This window comes from Centruroides sculpturatus, unplaced genomic scaffold (genome assembly GCF_000671375.1).
Source record: "Centruroides sculpturatus isolate CEXI.00-Female unplaced genomic scaffold, Cexi_2.0 scaffold196, whole genome shotgun sequence".
Lineage (NCBI taxonomy): Eukaryota > Metazoa > Arthropoda > Arachnida > Scorpiones > Buthidae > Centruroides > Centruroides sculpturatus.
This window is the reverse complement of record NW_019384362.1, coordinates 404,791-426,604: the sequence shown is the minus strand read 5'-3', so window position 1 is coordinate 426,604 and position 21,814 is coordinate 404,791. Positions and strand designations below refer to the sequence as shown.

Here is a 21,814-nt window from a genome sequence, read left to right as displayed (position 1 = left end):
AATTATTCACAAACATGGGGATCAATGTATTCTACTAAATGTGATGTCAATATATTCAACAGATTCTGAACTAGTAATTCTGTAGATGACATATAGTAGAAAAATACTCAACTATTCTGGAACTGTTGAATTCTTTGAACATGGTCATTGTAATTTGTAGAGTTTTTAGATTACAATTTCTTGTTGTAGTAAACTATAGTTATTGCAGGCTTTGTCTTTTTTTGAACCAACTCACTCTTCTTTTACATCTAATATCTATTTTATTTTAATAATCATTTCAAAATTCATGCTAAAATGGACATGATGATAATATATTTAAAAAAACTCTCATACATCTATTGATTCAAACAAAACTTAAAGCATATACACTAATACCCTGAACTTACGCAATAGATGGGACTGAGCAATAACCGCTTAAGTCGAATTCACGTAAGTCGAGGTATAATTTCGCAATTTGTGTAAAATTCAAGTCAGATGTATGTAAGCTAATAAATGTTCTCATTAATCTTATCTCGTCTTTTGATTTGTTCACAGTTATAAGAAACCACCACACAGATATAACAAACACAAAAATAAATAACACAAAATAAATTGTAACTGTGTGTCAATTCTGTGTGACATGTCCAAACATGTAAGCTGAACAATAGTGAGAGGGGAGTGAGTAATCGAGAGTTGCGTGGCACTCAAACAAAAGATGAATCGACAAGACTCGAAAATCGCGTAACTCTGGGTTTGCGTAAGTTGAGATATTACTGTATATTTTTTAGGTTTCCATTTAAATTATAAATGCTAAGAAGGATCTAGAAGAAACAAAAAACATTGTTTGAATATTTAAGTAGTTTAAACAATACATCATTGTATACCAAAAGGTTTGTTTCTCTGCTTTTTAAATAAACAAGATAACAAATTCATTAATGAAAAGTTAAATAGTGAATTGAGAAAGAACTATATTGTTCATCAAATATGATAAAAGATTTTCTGAAATTATAATATTTCACAAAATAAATAAAAGTAAAATAATTATAAATAAGTATTTTTCAAGTCAAGATAGATAGAATTCTCTCCAACCATTGTGGATGTCAGAAATGTAAAAACAAGAAAGTCATTAATAAATAATAATAACAGAAAATGCATTGCAGATGTTAAGAATTTAAGATTAATTTAATAATAATATGCAGCCTATTCAAATATTTTAAAGTAATAAGAGATATATTGTTTATCTGAAATTTACATCTTAAACAAGTGAAACATTAATTAAAGATTCTACTGTTATTTCCTTTTGCATATCTGCATACATAATTCATATGTTTTTATTTATTTGATTATATACAAAAATTATAAGATGACTGTTGTAGCATTTGAAACAAAAAAAAATTTAAATTTTTAAAAATTCATATGCCAGAGGAAGCATCTCCTAGAAGTCTCATTCTCCCCTCCTCAAAAACATAACTTGTTATTTTTGCATCTTTTAAGACAATGGTTCTTATCTTGTACCTTCAAAGATTTCTTTGAATAAAAATTATACTTGCAATCTCAAAAATTCCTTCATTTCTACTGTCATTTTTAATTCTTTAAAAGATCTAAACGATTGTAACAAGGAAGGAAATTTTATTATTATTATTATTAAAAATACACTTATTAATTTCTGAATTAGTTATGCTACATTACAATTGAATTTATAAATAGAATAAAACTTCTAGGATTTGTTTGTTTCTTTTAAAAATTATTATATTACATTATTGCCAAATAATTCATCAATTTTTACAACTTATGGCAAATTTAACTTTAGGAACTTACCAAATATTAAATTTTCAATTGTTCCTACTCCTCGTTCTTCTTCTATAAATCCTTCTCTAATAGTAACAGTTTTGATACTATTGTCATCTTTCTTTTTTGCTGCCATGTTAACAACATTTACAAATGTTTTATTACATTCTATAAAGTAAAAGATATTATTATTTCCATCAAAATAAAATTTATGAATAAAATATGAAAATTTCATCATCATATATCATGTAGGCCTATTCAATTTAAACTAGAATAAATAAAACAAAAAAACAATTTTAATCACAAACTTGATAAGGAAATTCCCCAAACATAAATTCAATTTAATTCAAATTGTTTTTCTTAAGTAAAAACTTCTTACAAAACTCAACTAGTTTGGTGTTAGATTCCATTATCAGGAGTTAACAAGAAGAGAGAAGATTGTGAGATGAAAACATATTTAGAGTTTTCTAAAAAGATTTTGAATAGACTAATCTGAATCATTAATAAACCAAAAATATATTATTATTAATGAAAACACTGGACATTTTTTAATATTTAAATGAAAATAACAATAGACAGTAGCATTATCTTTGTTCTATTTTATAAAAGTAACTAACACTTTTAACATTTTTATATAAAAATAATTCAGAAAGTAGAAATAAAATTTTTAAGATAGAATTTTAATATTTAATGTAACAACTTGTTTGCAATTTATAAAAAAATTAAAATATTCATGCACATCCTAGAATAATTGTGGAATATTCTACAAAAATATTGTAGAATAAATCAATACATCATCATATTGATATAAATTATTAGAATACATTCACTAGATATTTTATTATATTTGTCTTTATACAACTTTTAATTGCATAAAATAATAAAACTTTATTTATGCATACATTTTATTTTTCTTTTAATCTTGTTATGATACAAACAACAAACCCAGCAAAATATTACAAAAATAAACTTATATAACTACAGAAAAAATGAAATAAAAAGTTACAAGAAACTACAAAAACTAAAAATAAGTACTTCAAGTGCTTTTAAGTTATCAAGTAAACATTTAAGAAGAGAGATTAAGCATTCATATTTTCTAATCTCATGTAATTTCTTTTCTATTAAATCATTCCAAAAATATTTTTAAAAATAAAATTGACACATTTTTTTATGAGAAATTATATTGAAAAGTAGAACTATAACAATTGATTTTTAGTGTTGTTATTATTTTCACTTGAGGAAATTGAAATTTATACAAATTTAAAACTTTAAAAAGCAAGAAATTCTTATTGAAAATATTTTAAAAATTGAAGTCTACAGAAAATTTATAATTGAATGAATAAAACCAAATTTTATAAATTTTTTTCATATAAAATGTTAAAAGCATACTAGAAAGATAAAAAAATTGATTCTAATAATAAACTACGTTATCTATATAAAATTAGAAAGAGCATTAAATCATACTGATAAAGAAAGCTCTTTCATTCTCAGAAATGAAACTGATTTATTTATTATTTATATATTTTTCAGTTAATTTAAAGATAGATAAAAAAAAATCTCCTTAATGTTGAAAAAAACTTGAATGAATGAAAAACTTTTTGAACTGAAATGAACAACTTTAATGATACTCTTAATTTTACATTTTTAATTTAAATGTCAAACAAGTTTTATTTTACACAAAAACTTTAATTTTGAAATAAATGTAAACTATCAATTTATGCATAATTTTATAATACAGATTAATGCATTTACAATAAGAAATGTTCATTATCTTGCAGCTAACAGTGAAGTCAAAGTTATTCAATGACCATTCAAGTATGTATATATATACTGGTGGATTTCATATATATATGATTTCATATATATATGAAATATTTTGTACACTGGTGGATTTCATATATATATGAAATCCACCAGTGTACAAAATATTTAATTGAAAGCAATATAATTATTAAATGATAATGTAGATACTATATTTAAAGTTTCTTTAAAAATAAAAATTTACCAGATATTTCTATTTTTTAAGTGTGTATTAAATAAAAATTCTGACTATTTTAATTTCATTTTCTAAAATAATGTTGAAATATATGGACAATCATTATGGATGTAAGACAGGTTATTCACTGATAAACAATTTTCTTTTAAAAATTCAGCTTATGTAGATTCTTGGAATGTTAAGATTATAAAAATTCCTACAACAGACTTATACAAGTTGATTAAAAAAAATATAACTATAAATTTTTGACAGGAGGAAAAGTTTAATAATACAATTTATACTTTTCACAACAAAAAATAACTTGAAGCTGGACTTGTACTTGTTATAAACCATAATTATATGGTGCTAATGATAAAAATTAAAGGACAATGACATTAGTAAGTAAAATCAGCATTGAAATAGTCATTATTAAACATTACATCACCTAACAATAAGACATATATTACAATACTGCAGAATTTCTTGCAAGTATTAATTTTGATAATTTTACTTTAAAAGTAAAATTCACTTAAATTATCATCATTTTTATTTGATTATAATAAAATCAATTTCAAATAAATTAGAATAACAACTTTTTAAATACATTCCATGCACAAAAAACTCCATTATGATAAAAAAAATCTTTATAGAAGTCTGTAGTTTAAACAACTTAATTTTTGCACTCAAAAAACTTGTTATTTATCATCAGAAAGAGAAAATGTTCAGATTTGTTACATTCAATCCATCTCTTTACAACTATTTGATTGTAGAATATGAACTTTTTTCTCAAAAATGCTTTGAAGAATGGCTTGTTATTTTTAAGATGTTTAGACCTAATTTTTAAGGAGTTTAATAAGAATGTTTTACAGGTAAAAGCATTTTTGTTAAAAATTATTCTATGCATATTTTGAATGGTTTGAAATTGTAACATATACAAACAACCTAATAAACTTTAGTAATCAAACAAACAGCTGGATTCTTATCATGCTACATTAAGGCTAATTAATAGTGAATAAGATATTAAGCAATTTGGCCACAGATAGATGGTTAAGTTTCCATTTAACAATAAATTTAATAACTAAAAATGAATAAATTTAATTTAGAATATTTCAGATGAAAAGATCAGCCCAGAATGGGACTCAAACCCACAAACCTCCCCTGCTTACCATGCAGATGCATTAAAAACTGGAGGTCTGGGTGGTGTAATTGGCAATGATTCTGTACAGTATTAACCATCTAACTCCATCCAAATTGCTTAATATCTTATTCATTAATGTAGCCCAATAAGAATCAAACTGTTCGTTTGACTCAAAATTGGTTGCATTGAAGAAAAACATGCAAAATTATTTATGGATTTTAATAAAGTTCCTCTTTTCTGTTACTTTTAGTACAGTAATTTTTTTATCAAGTTTCCATACTATATTGGTCAGCATTGCCAATTATAAGATTTGAATTTCACTCATTGGTGGTATACAATTTTTTTCTATTATAACTTATAAATTTGGACATACAATGTATTAAAAATATAAATAAAAATAAATGAATTTATTATAGCACTGTTATTTAGAATAACATTGCTAATAAACATTTAGAAAAACTTCTTGAGTATCAAAATCTGTACAAAATTTTTTAAAAACTGATAACCATATATTTTGATTTCCTATATTCATAAATGCATTTTCTATTTACACTAAATTTTGAGAAATGTTTGAATCTTCAAAATTTGAAGTTTTAATAATTTTTCTTTCATGTTTTTATAATATAGCCTAGCCTACTATTTACTTTTATTCTTCCATTATAACAGGTTATTTATCACTTGTCTTTTGTTTTATCTATTTCTAAATTTTCATTATTTTTCAAATAATTTATTTTATATATTAAAGTGTTATGCAACTTTAAGCATATGTGACTGATTAAAAGATGTGTTAGTCTATTGCTTAATAGCTCTTTTCCTAGAAAACAACTTATAATGCAATAAATGAAAAAGAAGCACCTTCAGTATTCTTATAGCCTGTGAATATAATTCAATACAATGAAAATAGATGGGTTAAAAATTAGACAAAAAAACAGTAAAATTATATAGATTATGTAAAGCAAGTGATAATGAGCAGAACTAAGATGAATTGTTATATGGTGAATCACTGAAAAGTGAATCCAAACTATCTAATATCTACCACATGTAGGCAGACATTTCAAGTAGATAGCATAGATAATAAATTAAACAAATGTCTTATCAATAAAGTTCATTAATTTCTAATATAAGAAAGCATTAAAGTGACATTAAATGCCATGCTAAGACTACATAAGTTAATAAATAAAGTGAATTTACTATTTATAAATACTAATCTTACTATTATTTTTTATTGGTCAAGAAAGTATACATAATAAAATAAATATTAAAAAATTAGTTAATAATAATAGATAAATTTGATATTAAAGTTGATATGTCATTAATCTTTAAAATAAAATTTTTTAAATGGATTTAAATATTGAAATACGTAATGAATATAGCTGCAATTATTTATTTTTAAGCTAAGAATTATAACTTACAAATTAAATTCAAGAATTAAACAAATACACACACAAAGTAACTTTTGAACTCTCAATTGTGAACATATTGCTCATTTTAATTAATGAGCAATATGTTCACAATTAAGCTATAAACATTCCTAGTAAAAACTTTTTCCTTTTACAAACATATTATCTTTAAAATCATAAAATAATATGGTTATTTATAAATGATTCTTGCAGATATGAATGCTTGTTAAGGTTAGGTATATAGCTAAATCTAATTAAATTTTCATTGCATAAACAATAATTTGGAAGATACATGTTACAATTAAAATTACATGATATATTTCTGAAGTAAATTTCAAGTATGTCATTAATTTTTAAAATTTTCTTTAAAAAAAATTAAAGTATTGCAGTTTTAAGGTTTTAAGTAAGAAGCCTACATCTTGAAAAACTTTGCAGACTATGTAGATTACTATTAATTAGTCTGTAAATATTACATACTTAAATGATCAAATATACATTACATCATATACTGTATACATTGGAAATGCTATTGCATCCACTTGCTTCTACCCACTCATCTATATTCTCAATCACAGTCAATTTTGTCCACACAGATCTGTATATTTGCATACATGCAAGTAGCATTTAAAATTATATAATTTATCTATGAACAACAGTGCTGCCGCACAAATATTTAGGACAAATTTAATTACAGAACTATGAAGAACAACTATATTTTAATATAGTCTGCAAATTCTTAGATGACTTTAGTATCTTTAGTACTGTACTTGCATGATTTACATGCACTAGATCTGCTTTGAGTCAAATACTTGTTGCAGTTGACATGAAGCTATAACTCTTACAAACAATAATTATTTATCATCAAGTTCTGCAATTTAACTAACTCATAATAAACAGTGCATACAAATTAAGAACAATATATACATTTAAAAATGTATTTGAGCTTAGAATAAAATTTCTTCTCCACAGGAAAAATGAATAAGAAATATAAAACTAAATTATAGATATGAAAAACTTTACATTTTGTTTACAATTAGTTTAAGTTAACTTCCTATCAAAAATTTTTTCACAAAATCAAATAATTTCTGCATCAATGAACCATTGAAATAGAGCATATGATAAAAAGATGACAACATAAAGAAAAACATTACTTCAGCTGATGAAAAAATGGAACAAGGCTGAATTTATTAATTAAAAATAAACTTTCTTCCTATACAATTAATATCATTATCAGTAACCATTTTATCCATCAATTTACAACTGTACCTCTTAATTATTATATATAAAAGAAAATGTTTCACTTTTGTAAAAGATATGAAATTTGTTTATCAAAGATTATACAGTTGATAAATTACTAATATGGCAAATAGATATCTGTACCACACTGTATTCATTAAACAAAAATTGTTATCAGCTATATAAAGTATTAACAAAATAAGTTTACATTTTAATAGAATAATCAGTTGCTATTAAATTACTCCATAAACAAAATGTGAAATTTATCAAAATTCAAAAGTATACAGAATCTTTTCTGTCAATTTTTTTAATATTTGGACAATGATAAAAACCTTATCAAAACATACTTCATCACATTATAAAAGCAATCATTTAAAAAAAAATGTTTATAAAATCATGAAGCAACAAATTCATCTGAGAAAATTATCATATAAGATAAATGATTTTTTAGTTCATTTGAAAGCCAGCATTAATATCCATCCATTATTAATTTAACACAGTTATGAATGTATGGAAAGTACAGTTCAAAAGAACTCAATATTTTCAACAATATACTATGACAAGTTCATACACGCAAGTTTTTCCCATATTCCATCCCAATTATTTTTGAAAATCAATGCTTTACTGTATAATTTCAGATAACTCATTTTTTTCATAAGATCAATCATACCCAAGAATAAAAAGATAAACTTTTTATGCCTTAACCCTTCGAAATCCTTGTCTTCTTGACTGTCATGAGTTGTGAAATTTCCAACATGTCAATGCATTAGAAGTCTGATTCGTTAATCATGCTTTTCTGTTTTTAATTAATAAAAACTAATACTAGCATTGATAACAACATAGCTTAGTAGTGTGTTTATAGATTGCTGACAATCATTTTTACATAAAAACTTTGTAATTTCTGGAATTCATACTCTCTGAAGTTGATTTTGGTTAATTGATTTTCACTTAGTTTTAAAAATCAATTTAAAACCTTACTAAATGTAATATTTATTTAATACTATTAAAAATAAAGTTAATGAAATAGGTTTCAGAGCAATTCCGAAATGCAATATGCTGTCAGCTTGTCTAACATATCAACTGCTTCTGTAGAGATTACTGCAACAGGAATTATTTCACTAGACTAAGACATTGTGCGACTTTGTCATCTTGTGATAGAATTGAAGCAGAGCCAGAAAGAAAGAAGTGATCTTAGCACTTGTTAGGTACAGAAAAGGCAATCCTTGCATCTGATAGTCACAGACAGGCAAACTTTGCACTTGCTGTCACGAAAGAGGCAATCCTCGTACCTTGCTGGCATAAGAGAGGCAATCCTTGCACTGGCTGGGCACACAGAGACAATCCACATAGAGATCTAAATAGGTGGTACTTTTATGGGAAACAGCCAGTTTCCCATAAAAGACCTCATGAGAAGCATTCTCTTTCAGCAGATTACAGCAATGCAACATGTGGGCAAACAAAAAACAGAGCACAAGAACAAAGCAAACGGTATTGATTACTTTTACTTTTGGTTTTATTTGTGTCTATTTTCTGTTAGGTACATGAAATGCTATTTTTTATTTGACCCCAAAATTCTGTTAGGTGTGCTCAAGCAACACAGACATGATTACTTTGATTCCACTTTATATCAAAAACAAAGGCATGGACCCCTATTTTCTACATTTTTATTTATTACATTTCTGGATTTTTCATTGCAATCAATAAAAAATGGAAAAGTTTTATCAAAATCAGTCCATCAAACTTTGAGAACAAACTCAATTCTATAAGCCAAACAGAAGACATGCTATGACTTTGTGACATCATGCGATATTGCTTTGTTGCAAGCGCTTTTGTTAGGGCCTTGTCCTACAGCCATGATCATACCTTGTGATTTCCAGCCATGCAGGCAGCTGCAAGTGCAAAAGCTGTTCTCATAAACCCCTTCAAAAACTGATGAAACTGCAACTGCAACTAGAAACAAAAAGTTTGTTCCACTCATGGTGATTGCAAATGCTCATTCAATCAGCAAATGCCTTTGTGCCATATCATATGGTGGTAACATTGAAAATAACGAAGTGTCAACAAAAGTTGTTCTCTGGGTGAAATAGAACTTTGAAGATGTGTGTCTTCTTAATCAAACATCCTTACTACACCCAATACGTTTGAAGCTATACATCAACCAAAGCCAAATATTATCAAGCTAGAAACAGCTATAATACTAATAATTTAATAGACAATTTGGCATTAGAGTTAGGTGTTAGGTGCCATCTCTTGATAAATTTAATAATTTAATTTAATTTAAATAATAATTTTAGAATTACTGGGAGAAAAGAATTGGTCCAAAGCGGGACTCGAACTTGCAACTCCTGCTCACCGTGCAGATGCATTGCTAATTACGCTACCTGGACCTCCAGTCTGATCTCCTCTTTGGTTGATGTATAGCTTTAAACGTATTGGGTGTAGTAAGGATGTTTGATTATTTATATACGCCTTGCTGGGGTTTGCAATGGCTGGTTGAGTGCCTTAGGAGTTGTTTGCACATTGTGGGCACTGTATGCGTCTCCAGCTGGCATTGTAATAACCATCAATGGTTATATCGTTAGCTTATATATGCTGGAAGAGGAGATCGAACCGAATGTCTGAGTAGCATAATTGGCAACGCATCTGCATGGTGAGTAGGAGTTAAGGGTTCGAGCCCCGCTTCAGGCCAATTCTTTTCTTCCAGTAATTTAAATTTATCAAGAGATGGCACCTAATGCCTAACTCTAATGCCAAATTGTCTATTAAATTATTAGTATTATAACCGTTTCTAGCCTGATAATATTCAGCTTTGGTTGATGTATAGTGTCTCTTCTTTATCTATTATGGGTTATCCTCCTCAAAATACGTTATCCTCCTCAAAATACTTTGGAAAGTATTGGATATATGTTCATCAGGGATATTCATTTGGATATCAGGGATATATCCCTGATAACCTTCAGCATCTGAAAGTCTTAATTTATTCATTAGCTGGTGGAAGCATGATTGTTTAGCCTGTTGATTTTAATTTTGCCAAGTTTTAACCCAGCATGAATGTTTTCTCTTATTTTTCTCTTCATGTATTCTTGCCAGCTCTAACAAAATAATCACCTTTTTTTCTTTTATTCATTGCAGAAAAGAAACCACTTGCCTTTTAATAAGAAAAGTGGCTAAAATTCTATAAATACTCTGAAATTGAACACAAACTAACAAAAATAGTCAAAAACAAGCTACTGTAATTTTATTAGCTTATTATAAAATAATTTGTTTCAAAGTTGCAATGCCAACGAACAATGTGACCATGACAAGACGCTCACAACTTGCACTTGTTGCAGTTGCAGTCACCTGCATGGCTGGAAATTGCTAGATATGACCACTGCTTAACAAGAGCACTTGCCAGTCATAGACGCCCATTTTTTGTTTCATTTTTGGATTCTTCATAGTAATTAATGAAAAATGGCAAAGTTTTATCAAAATCAAACAGATTTCAAGAACAAATGCATTTCTGTAAGCCACACAGAAGAGGCTTCACTAACACTCCACCTCAAAAAAGTTACATTATTGTCACTCAGATCACTTTCAACATTTGTTATATTATCCATTTTACTTTCATCTAGCACTGTTTGGAACACTTATTCTCTACTAAATGTTTTGAAAACAAACTGAAAACTTTAAAATCACAAAGAAGAAAATCTTCCATACTGCAGTTATCTATCTGAAGTAATAAAATTTCTTCAGTGTCAGCTACAGTATCTTCTGTATTGGTCCTGATATTCTAGAATTTAGAATGTGTATCTTAAAAAATCACTTAAGAGTTAACTGATTAACAACCTCAAATACAATTAACTGTCTTTTTTGAGGTTAGGATTGGCCATAAATTAAATCCACATTTTTCTTCAAATTTTTACTCCCGCTACCCCATTGTCTCAGTTTGTCCAAGTTTGTCCAAGTTTCCGTAACCCCCCTTCCCTCTTTGGACATCCAACAAAACTCAAGCCCCCTCAAAATCTTTATCACTTTATAAATAATAATATGCATAAACTGAATAAAATTTAATGAAATAAAATGGATGTCTACTAAAGTTCAAGCCTCCCTAGTCTGACTTGTGATAACCCCCCTCTCTCCCTATCAGTGGGAAAAAAGGGATTATGACAATGGGAGGGGGGACTTGTCATAATCCCCATCATTTATAGACAGCCTCTTAAGGTTTTTTTTTTTTAAATGAACAAAATGCACAATCTTCATACCACTGCTGATATTTATGTTTTCCTTGTTTATGTTGTTAACAGTTTTCTTTGTTTACTGATTCCAAAATGTTCTGCTGTTTTCCTTTCACTATGATTTTCTAAAAACTGCAATATCTTTTGTTTTTATCTAAATTTAACACCAACATTATTACTGTATATCATTCAGCATCTATAGTCACTGCCTGCTATCTTGAAACCAAAAATGTTCTGCACTTGTGCAGAATTTTTATATCACCATTTTAATGCACTCCCACTAAATAGTAGTCCTTACTGTGGAATTTATTTCAAGCATAAACAAACAAAATAAGTTCAAATATTTTAAAAATTGTTTTTCAATTGTCTGTTTTATAATAGAAATATTGTTTTATATTGTTTTATAATAGAAATATCCTCAAATCAAAATCAATAGCATTTCTATGGTTATTGGCCAAGGGATATGGCATCTATATATATAACCCATTCAACGGGTATCCGTCTGTCCCGTAACTGTTTGATAACAGACACTAGAGGTGCACCTATCGTGTGTCATATTTCAAACATTCAAATTAACAATTTTAATTCTTATTTAAATTACTCATGGCACATTTAAATAGGTAAAATTATTTTAAATTACAGTAACTATATCAACTTTTCAAACAATAAGGTTTTTCTTCAAAATTTTGGAAAAATTTTATTATGGATATCTATATAATATATAACCCATTCAATGGGTATCCGTCTGTCTGTCCCGTAACTGTGATAACAGACACTAGAGGTGCCCCTATTGTGTGTCATATTTCAAACATTCAAATTAACAATTTTAATTCTTATTTAAATTAACAATATAAATTTTTATTATTCATTTGGCCAATAAATTATTATTTGGTCAATATAACAATATAAATAATTCAGTATATTTGTAATAGGAATTTATTATTTCAGGGGCTTATATCTCTCGAAGGGTCGCGAGTAGGGATATGGTTCCTTTGACTTTATTGTTAGTACAAGGGTCTACAGTTTGGGGAGATTGCCACCTCTTCATTCGGAGGGTAAATCTTACCATTCGGATTTTAACAGAGCTGTAGAGCATATTGATAGGAACAAAAAAGTCAAAGGAACCGTGCCTCATGAAAATTTGTAAAGAACGCCCACTAGGGGGCGTCCCGAGCTACTAGTTGTTTTATAAGTGAGCAATAATGGTGACACCCATCAATAACACCACCAGCATTCCATAAAGAGTGGGAATCAATGAAATAATCATTTTTACCACAAATCTCCATTACAATTTTTGAAAACATGAACAAGGAAAGCCAATAAATGAAATATGTTGTTAAATCATAAATATACTCAAGTGCAAAATATTTTTGGTTTCAAGATAGCAACTGGCAGCTATTTGCATTTTTCACTGGATTGGATGCTCACCCTCTGGTGTTTAAAAACAAAATTATTCTATCTGGATCGTTTGATTCATTCTTGTATATTATCAGCAGTAAAGATGAAAAGCGATAGAAAAAGCAAAGCTTACTGTTGTGTTCCAAATTGCAATTTAAAAGCCTTACAGGAGCCTAATATAAGTTTTTGTCTATTCCCACATGAAAAACAGATGATTATTCAGTAGTTAGTCAGTTATATTTATAAGCTTCTCCAAATTCCAAAAGAGTACATTAGACTGTTAAGAATTGGCAGTTTCCCGATTGTCCAGCTTTACATGAACAAGTAGCGCCGTCAATTTTAAAACATATTTTCTTACAGTTTGAAATGCCAGTAATTTTGTATGGGGGACAGAGTCGGATTTAAACATTTTGAAGCCCTAAGCTGAACTAGGCAAAGCCCCTTACCAACCCTTCACAATTTTATAAGTCAACTGTAAAAAGAAAAAAATTAAATCAGACTCTCTCTGATTTAATATGGATATTGGAAGAAAAAGACGCAAGGTTTCACTAGTGTTATGTTTTATAATTGAATTTAAATTTTTATACCCATTCTGTTAAAAATATTTTTTAAAATTGGTTTTATCGATTTTTTTAAAAAAGATCTTGCTAATTAGAAAAAAAATTTATGAATTAATGAAATACTACACAAAATAAAAACTAAAGTATATTTTGTTGGTTTGTAAAAAATGTTTATTACAAAATTTGACTTCAATTTTCTTTTTTGTACAAATGTTTGAGGCCCTAAGCAACAACTTACATAGCTTTTTACTTGTAAATCTGCTCTGATAGGACAAATGTCAAAGCTGATGATTTTTAACACAAAGGACACAAATATGCATAGAACAATCTTGCTCGTTTGTTTCCATACCACATAATGACGTGTCCCACTAGCAATAATTGTTCTCCTATAAAACTTCTTGATAAACAGCTACGAGCAGCATATATCATTATATTGGACAATAATATATGATTAATTTTACATTACTAGTAGTGTTACCACCTATCCGGTTTTCACCTGGACAGTCTGGGAATTGACTCACTGTCCGGGTGAACTATTAATTTTGTCCGGGAATTTCATAGAAATTGTGAAATTACGATGATACAAAGTTCTTGCAAATATTTTTACAAATTTACACTATTTTAACAGTGAAAGAACTCACACTCACTGAAACTCATCTGCAATTCTGCTATGTTAGTCTGTTATGCCTACATGTGGCGTGCAACCTGTCGACCTTTTTTTCTTTCCTATTTTGCATGTACGATCGTATACTTCTCCAATATACAATAGAGCTAAGTCATCTGTACCTGTTCTTTCTTAATTACTTCAGTTTCAGTTTATTTTGGGCTAAAAGTATAGATAATATATACTTGTGGCCCAAAACACCATGATTTCTTCCAATGCAGCCCAGCCCAGCCCAGAGAAATTTAAAAATATATAGTCTAAAACAGGGGTGTCCAATCTTGTTTTAGACTATATATTTTAAAATTTTTTCTGCCCTGTAGGTACTGTGAAAGGCTCTTTTTATGATGCTCACAGAGCAAATACCATTCATCACTTTACCCAGTGTGGGCTTGGTTAATCCTGATGAGTGACATATCTGGGCCAAACAATCTGATCCCCAATTCTTCAGAGTGATAAACTAATGCAGACAGATTAATATAATAATAGATGAAAATTTAAATACTAAATATAGCATCAATAGTAGTTTTTAATACATCAATCACACATATGCTTTATGTTAAATAACAGTGAACTATGAATAACACTTTAAATATAGTAAAACATTATGAAGGAATCATAAGCATAAAATCCAATTATAGATTATTATGAGGAAAGCATCCAATTTAAAAATAGAAGTAAAAACTCTTCACCTATTACATCAAAAATTTAATGAACTGCATCATCATTATCAAAAATTAATTGTTGAAGATATTTTGTGTGATGCACAAAAATTTAATAATAAATATTTTCCTTTCTAATAAATTAAAAAGTCCTTTCAGATTTTAATAAAAGTATGAACTAAACTAATCTTACTAAAAAGGATTTTAAAAAATTTTGGCATTTAGTTTAAAACATTAAATAAAATTTTGCAGAAATTCAATTATTTCATTAGCTTAAATTTTTAATAAAAATAGAAAATTTGTGTGTGTAAATATATATCCAATGATTTACATAAATGTATATTATTAGGCTGCAATTTGAAAAAATTGTAGACCTATAAACTCCCACTGTCTGTCTGTCTGTCTGTCTATCCATCTGTCTTTCCTTAATCTCGAGAATGCAGTTAAATATATAAAAGACAAGGCCAGATGTGGAAATCTTAGGGCAGGAGGCCCCAATTAACTATATATGAACATCTGATATAAACTGAAAGTCATATTATTTCAATTCAAAAATTTCTCCCCGAAAGATGTTAATAGACCACCAGTGTGAATCTACTGTTAAAGGAAAGTATAATGTACAGGGGCAAACCATGACTAATTTGAGATGGAGAGCATATAGTATTTTAAATTAAATTAATTAAAAATATGATTAAAATTGCAGTCCAGAATTGTGACAATGTCCCAATAAATACAGTAATTGCTCGTTTTTATTATGAAATTATCCAAATTATAAAATATAGAAATTGATAAAATAAAATTTGAATAATCAAAATGAAAAAAAAATATATGTTGAGATAAATCAATATCTGATCTAAAACTTCTAGTAAAACATTAATTTGAAAAAATGCAAAGTAAATAATTTCATACATTTAGTAGTAGTATTTTTTTAATAATTAATTACTAAAATATTTTTCATTTGCATTATTTGGATTTTATTTTATCTATCTTTTTCTAATTTTAAACTACTGTACACCTTAATTAATTTAAATTTAGATCTATATATACAGAATTTTATAATTTATTTAAAAAGACTATCATAAACTAAATAATTAAACAATTACATCTGCATGTAAAATAAATATCTCTAAGTGCATGAATTTAAAAATCTACATAACTAACATTTAAAGAAATTTCTATAAAATATAAAGAAATTGTGACATTGGAAAAGAAAATAAAAAATAAAGTGGAAGTGGAAAATCGTCTAGCCAGCAATTTTAATCGGCAATTTGATGAATAAAGCAGAGATTTTTTAAACTGCATATTTGAGATATTAAATGAAAAATAAATGACAGTAATTTTCCGATCGATATTTACAAGTTTCAATAAAATTTTTTTTGAAATTTACAAATTTCCAGCTTGCTTGTACTAAATCAAAAACTTAAAATTGTTAACAAAAGTAATAAACTGTAAGAAAAAGCGCTAATTTATTATAAAATTTAACACTTTACTAACTTTAACTGAGAATTAAAATCGAATATATAGGTTCTCTCATTCAAAGGAGATTGTGATGTTAAAAATTCATAATTTTCTCATTAAATTTGCATACGATAAAAAAAAATTTCGGACATTTTCTAACCTTAATTTTTCGTTATAATGTTATGAAAATCTTATGTAATTAACTAATAAAATATTTTAGAATATACAGTAATTCTTTTATAGTGAAGAATATACACAAACTTGAAGCTTTCATTACAAAAACTTGCTTTAAAAATTGCAATCTGTGTAATTTTTCTATTCATTTTTGTTATTTCAAAAAATTTCTTATCTGCAGTAGAAAATTCCTTATCGGTCTGTTACCTTTTTAGACGATTTTACGCATTAGTGATTTTATACATTAGCAACTTTCTTTATCAAACAGGATAACCATATATAATCAACGATTAAAATTCTCATTTCCTACAAAATAAGTATCTAAAACATCATTAAATTTTCGAAAAATAGTTATAAAGTTATTGTTGAATTGTATTTTATGTCGCTCTTTTCCTGCAAACAGAACAGGAAGTGACGCAACATTAGAGGAAGCAATTGATAGGCACTATTTCCGTCATCTGAGAGATACGACCCAGAACATTTTCAGTATTACACTTGGACTAAATTTGGGTTAAACTAAACAATCTTGTGATATAACGGCTCTTACGGGACCTTGATAAATGTTATTTTTCTTCACAGTTTGGGCAAAGTACCAAAAACTCATAAAAACCACGAGACTGACTGAACATTACCGAACGTTTATTTATAACAGTGGTCCTTTGTAAACTGCACCTGGGTCGAAAGTCACACCTGCCATGGTCAAATAGAATAAATTCAATGGATAACAAATATTAACACAACGTTTGAGCATTTTATGACACTCATAAATAATTTTTCAAACAGATATCGTGGGAGGAAAGATTATTTAATGCTGTTTATTAATCGAGATGACAGTTTCTACGTACCTTCAACAAGAATAGCAAACGGACCCAAGACTCAAATTACAGATCGTAAACAATTTCTATAAAAAAATGACAGCATTTATAAAAGAAATGATGCATAAAATGTGGAAATCAAAACTTTTCATCGATCGCTTCTACAATTTACAAGCCGGCTCGCCTACATTCAATTCTAAAACTTGGCCCACCCACGTGTTGAGACGGAGACGAATAAACGGGTTTAAAATATATATGTATATAAATAATTATGAATTAATATTTTAAAACACATCCAGAAAAATATAAAAAAAAAAGAAAAAGTATGTTACTTTTAAGGTCATTTCACAGGGCGTCAATGCGAATTTCCGCATCATTACAATTTATGATTTATATACCTCCCATAGGTGTTTAGTTAAAGGTATATATTATTCTTTTCATGAACAGGAAAAATATTTTTTTAATAAAAATAATCTGAGATTGGTTTAAAAATCTGTTGTAATCTATAGAACAAGTTGTTTATAATGATGGGTATATGATATCGTGGGAAGAATGAGGTCAACTTGGTGGATTGACACCAAGTTTCACTAAAAACAGCTGCCATATAATTTAGAAAATTTCTAGGAATTAGAGACAAATTACCTCGAAATTATTCGATAATTCAATGAGTCAAATGCATAAACAACAATTATAAAATTGTCTAAGCCAAATTGCAGAACCATTTAACAAAAATACAATACACGGTTACTTCACACAAAAAGAAGGTTAATGTAATAAATTTTATGGCATAAAATGTTTTCAATGCAAGTGTTTAACCCATTTTCTACCCCCAAAAATACAGTTTTTCTTTCTAAAAGGGAATTAAATTAAACTGTTGATGATAAGGATTTGTCAAAACTGTTTATTATTCAACTTATCCATTATGTCTTAACGCATCGCTAGAAATAACGATAAGGAAATATTTTCCATTCTTTTTTAAAAAAAATATTGACTCATTTCTTTATTTAAAAGTACAAAATTTTATTGGCAAATTTACAATATTTAACTTTATTTATTTAACTTTGAATTTTTCACATGCCAGAAAAATAAATAAACTGAAGCAATGACTTCAGTTTATTTATATTTAAGGTTCATTTGCATAATTTTAAATGTAATTAAAATTAATTTTTTTAATTAAATGCATTTATTTTCGCTGTACTTAATTTTTTTGTTTGTTTTTTNTCGGTTATAAGCTATTAATTATATATCAGAAAGATCATAAAATGTAGAAGAAAAAAAAGTTTCATTAATAACGACTTCGGTCGTAAATTCAAACGTATGTCAAGCGAGACACGACATTAATGACGTAAACACATACTATTTTCTAATTGGTCCTTTAAACATCGAAGATTTATTTTTAAAATTATTTTTGCTTTCCTATATATAAATTCTAATTGTTTAATGCAATTAATTAATTTCACCTAAAGTAAATAAATAAATAATAATAAAATTAAACTGCAGACAATATGACGTCACTTGCCATAGTCAAAACAAACCGAATGATCTTTAAGACTTGGCACTTTTCAAGGACATTTTTAAAGAGCATCTTCATGTCATTATTATTATTATTATTATTATTACTACTATTAACAATTTAAATAAATTTATTATATTAAAATAGTTATATAAAATAATTGTAGCTAAAAATAAAAAATATGCCGGTATTTTATATATTATTCTCGATTTTATGTTAATTTATTTTTAAAGTCTTCCTAGCGAATAACTATATGCAAAAAATATAAAACAGTTTTTCACTTTTTTAAAAAAAAAAAAGTGAAAAATTCGATTTATTTCAATAATCACGTGACTAAACTAGCTAAACTCAGTCACGTGATTGTACATTAATTACAGTTAAGCAACGATTCTTATATAAGTTATATCGATGTGAGTCAATGTTTAATCGTTATCCATTATCATTATAATCAATTATCAAAATATATTGCGATAAATTATGAATCGCTTCTTTTATAATTAAGTTTCTTAACTCTTAAATCAATGATGAAAGATCAATTTCGACGATCGTGATTGATCATTGATCAATGACATAAAAACTCATAAAATTTTCATTTTTCTTGAATAATTTCCAAGTTTCTACTTTAAAGTTGATATTTAGTTACGGAATAAACCTGTAGTCGAGTATTTTTTTTTCTCCTTTTGTTGTGCAGGTGTCTCGACAAATGCCATTAATTGGTAGCAGATGTTCAGAAAATTCTATAAACAAAAGATCAAAGAAGAAAATAGATAAATTCATACCCTTTTCTGACTAAAATCGAACATATTATGTGCAAAAATTGGGACACGGGTGAAAGTTTTACCCGATTTGGTCGTATTTAAAATGTGTCATTCATTCAACTACACTCCAATAACACAACAAACTAATACAGAATGTATTAAAATAAATAAAAATTAATTATACATTCACAAAAACTTTTATTTTAATCATTTAAACACAAAGTCAAGCCTAACCACCTGATGTAAAAATTCGTCGCGAAAATTTACTAATGTAATATAAACTAATATACAAATTACTTAAACGGTTTCGCTTACCTTATTAATTACATTTTATTTATGTAAAATCGATGGTTACTTAATGGTTTCGCGTAGTGTTTGGATCCATTCGATAGAAACTCTTCGTCTGGACCATAATCGAACAATACAAGAAAGTATAGGCGAGTCACGTGACTAGCCGTGTACCGAATTGATGGCGACGCTTAGCGGATGAAATGATAAACTTGTTCAAAAACAAAGTTTAAATTGTTGCCAAACAACTCTTGTTAAATTTTTTTAAAATTATTCTAAATGTATATATTTTCACGGTTATTATGCATTATTGTTGAAAATAGTTAATTAAAAAAAAATCAATATAATTGATTAACTTAAAATGCTTTTAATTATTACAAATATAAATTTGAAATAAAATTTTCTCTTCATTTTTCTTCAGGAGGAAGTGACCAGTATCATCAATCATGCGCTTCCATCCAAGGAAAAAAAAAATACATGATTACTAAAAATAATTTGATCAAAACTAACATTACTTGAACTGAAACAAAACTGCTTACAATAATAAATTTAAACATATAAAATAAAATATGTCTTTTCAAGCAATTCAAAAATTTCCTTATAAAACTTTTTAAATTACTTAATAAAGTTTGAAATTTTTAAAATTTCCAGTTTAAAAATCCTATGTTTGTAATTTAAATAATTCTTATAAAGTTTATTTATTTAAAACTATATTTAAGGATCTTATATATTGAATTATTCAAAGACTAGATATACTTTTTCCTTAACTTTTTTTATTATTTGACCTACTTTTACAATGCCTAATTCTGGTTTACATTATGAGATTTAATCTATTTTCTTTCATTCTTTTATAATATGGAACTGAATAATCTTGTTGCCAACAAGTATAGATCCTATGTTTATTTTTAATAGGAAAGATGAGCAGAATTTTAATTAACTGCCTGATTGTTCAAAGGAAGATTATTAATGAATGGATGAATGAATGATATAATGTTATACAAGACTGCATTTTTGCATTAACTAAACAAGTTACAGCTTAGGACCTCACTCTAACCTCCAAAATAATTAATATGTATTGTTCTTTATTCTTTTGTGAAGGGAGGAAGGACCTCTTTTACGTTACTGTTTAGAGCAATAACAAATGTAAATCCAACTCTGATGCTATTCCACTTACTCAATGATCCAAGAACAATTTTCAAATATATTTTACTTAAAGTTAGAAATTAGAATATTCAAAAATAATTCTCTGAAATTTACCTTAAAAGTATTTTATAAATTTGATCTCATTTGACAGTTTGTTAACTTTATACATTGAACTTTGCTTTACTATATTATGTGACATTATTTTTATAATTTAAAAATTAAGAGAAAATTATCAGTATCAACAGTATATCATAACCAGTTTATCTCTAAAATAATTATATAAACAAATAAAATTTAGTATATATCTTGATGACATTGATTGTAACAAAATCTGGAAAATTTTTTGTTAAAATACAAATGACTGATAAGCATCATTATACACATTGAATTTTTAATAAGGTTAACCATTACTTTTTTATTAATTTTATATAGGAATATCTTTGTATAAAAAAATTGTATTTACTGGTTTTCTTTCAAATTTAGTCATATGAATCTGATTTTGTTTTATGCAGGGCCAACCCGTTCATATAGGCGAACCAGGTGATGGTATAGGGCGCTTGAATTCGGGGGAGCAGTGTGGCGAAAGTACATACATAAATTACAATAAATAATGAAAAAATAAATATTTTTGATCACAATCCTTTCTCACGT

At 27.1% G+C, this 21,814-nt stretch overlaps 1 protein-coding gene across 1 annotated transcript in view; it reads right to left on the bottom strand.

Annotated features, from left to right (window-relative positions):
- LOC111641372 (KN motif and ankyrin repeat domain-containing protein 1-like) overlaps nucleotides 1-20,203 on the bottom strand; it is a 56,231-nt gene extending 36,028 nt beyond the window's left edge. Inside the window, exons 1-2 of the mRNA XM_023387529.1 lie at nucleotides 20,048-20,203; nucleotides 1,798-1,935 (exon numbers count right to left, since the gene is read on the bottom strand). Coding sequence (XP_023243297.1) covers nucleotides 1,798-1,903 — 106 coding nt within the window. The 5' untranslated portion in view covers nucleotides 1,904-1,935; nucleotides 20,048-20,203. The remainder of the gene's footprint in view (nucleotides 1-1,797; nucleotides 1,936-20,047) is intronic.
- Nucleotides 20,204-21,814: the final 1,611 nt, after the last annotated feature.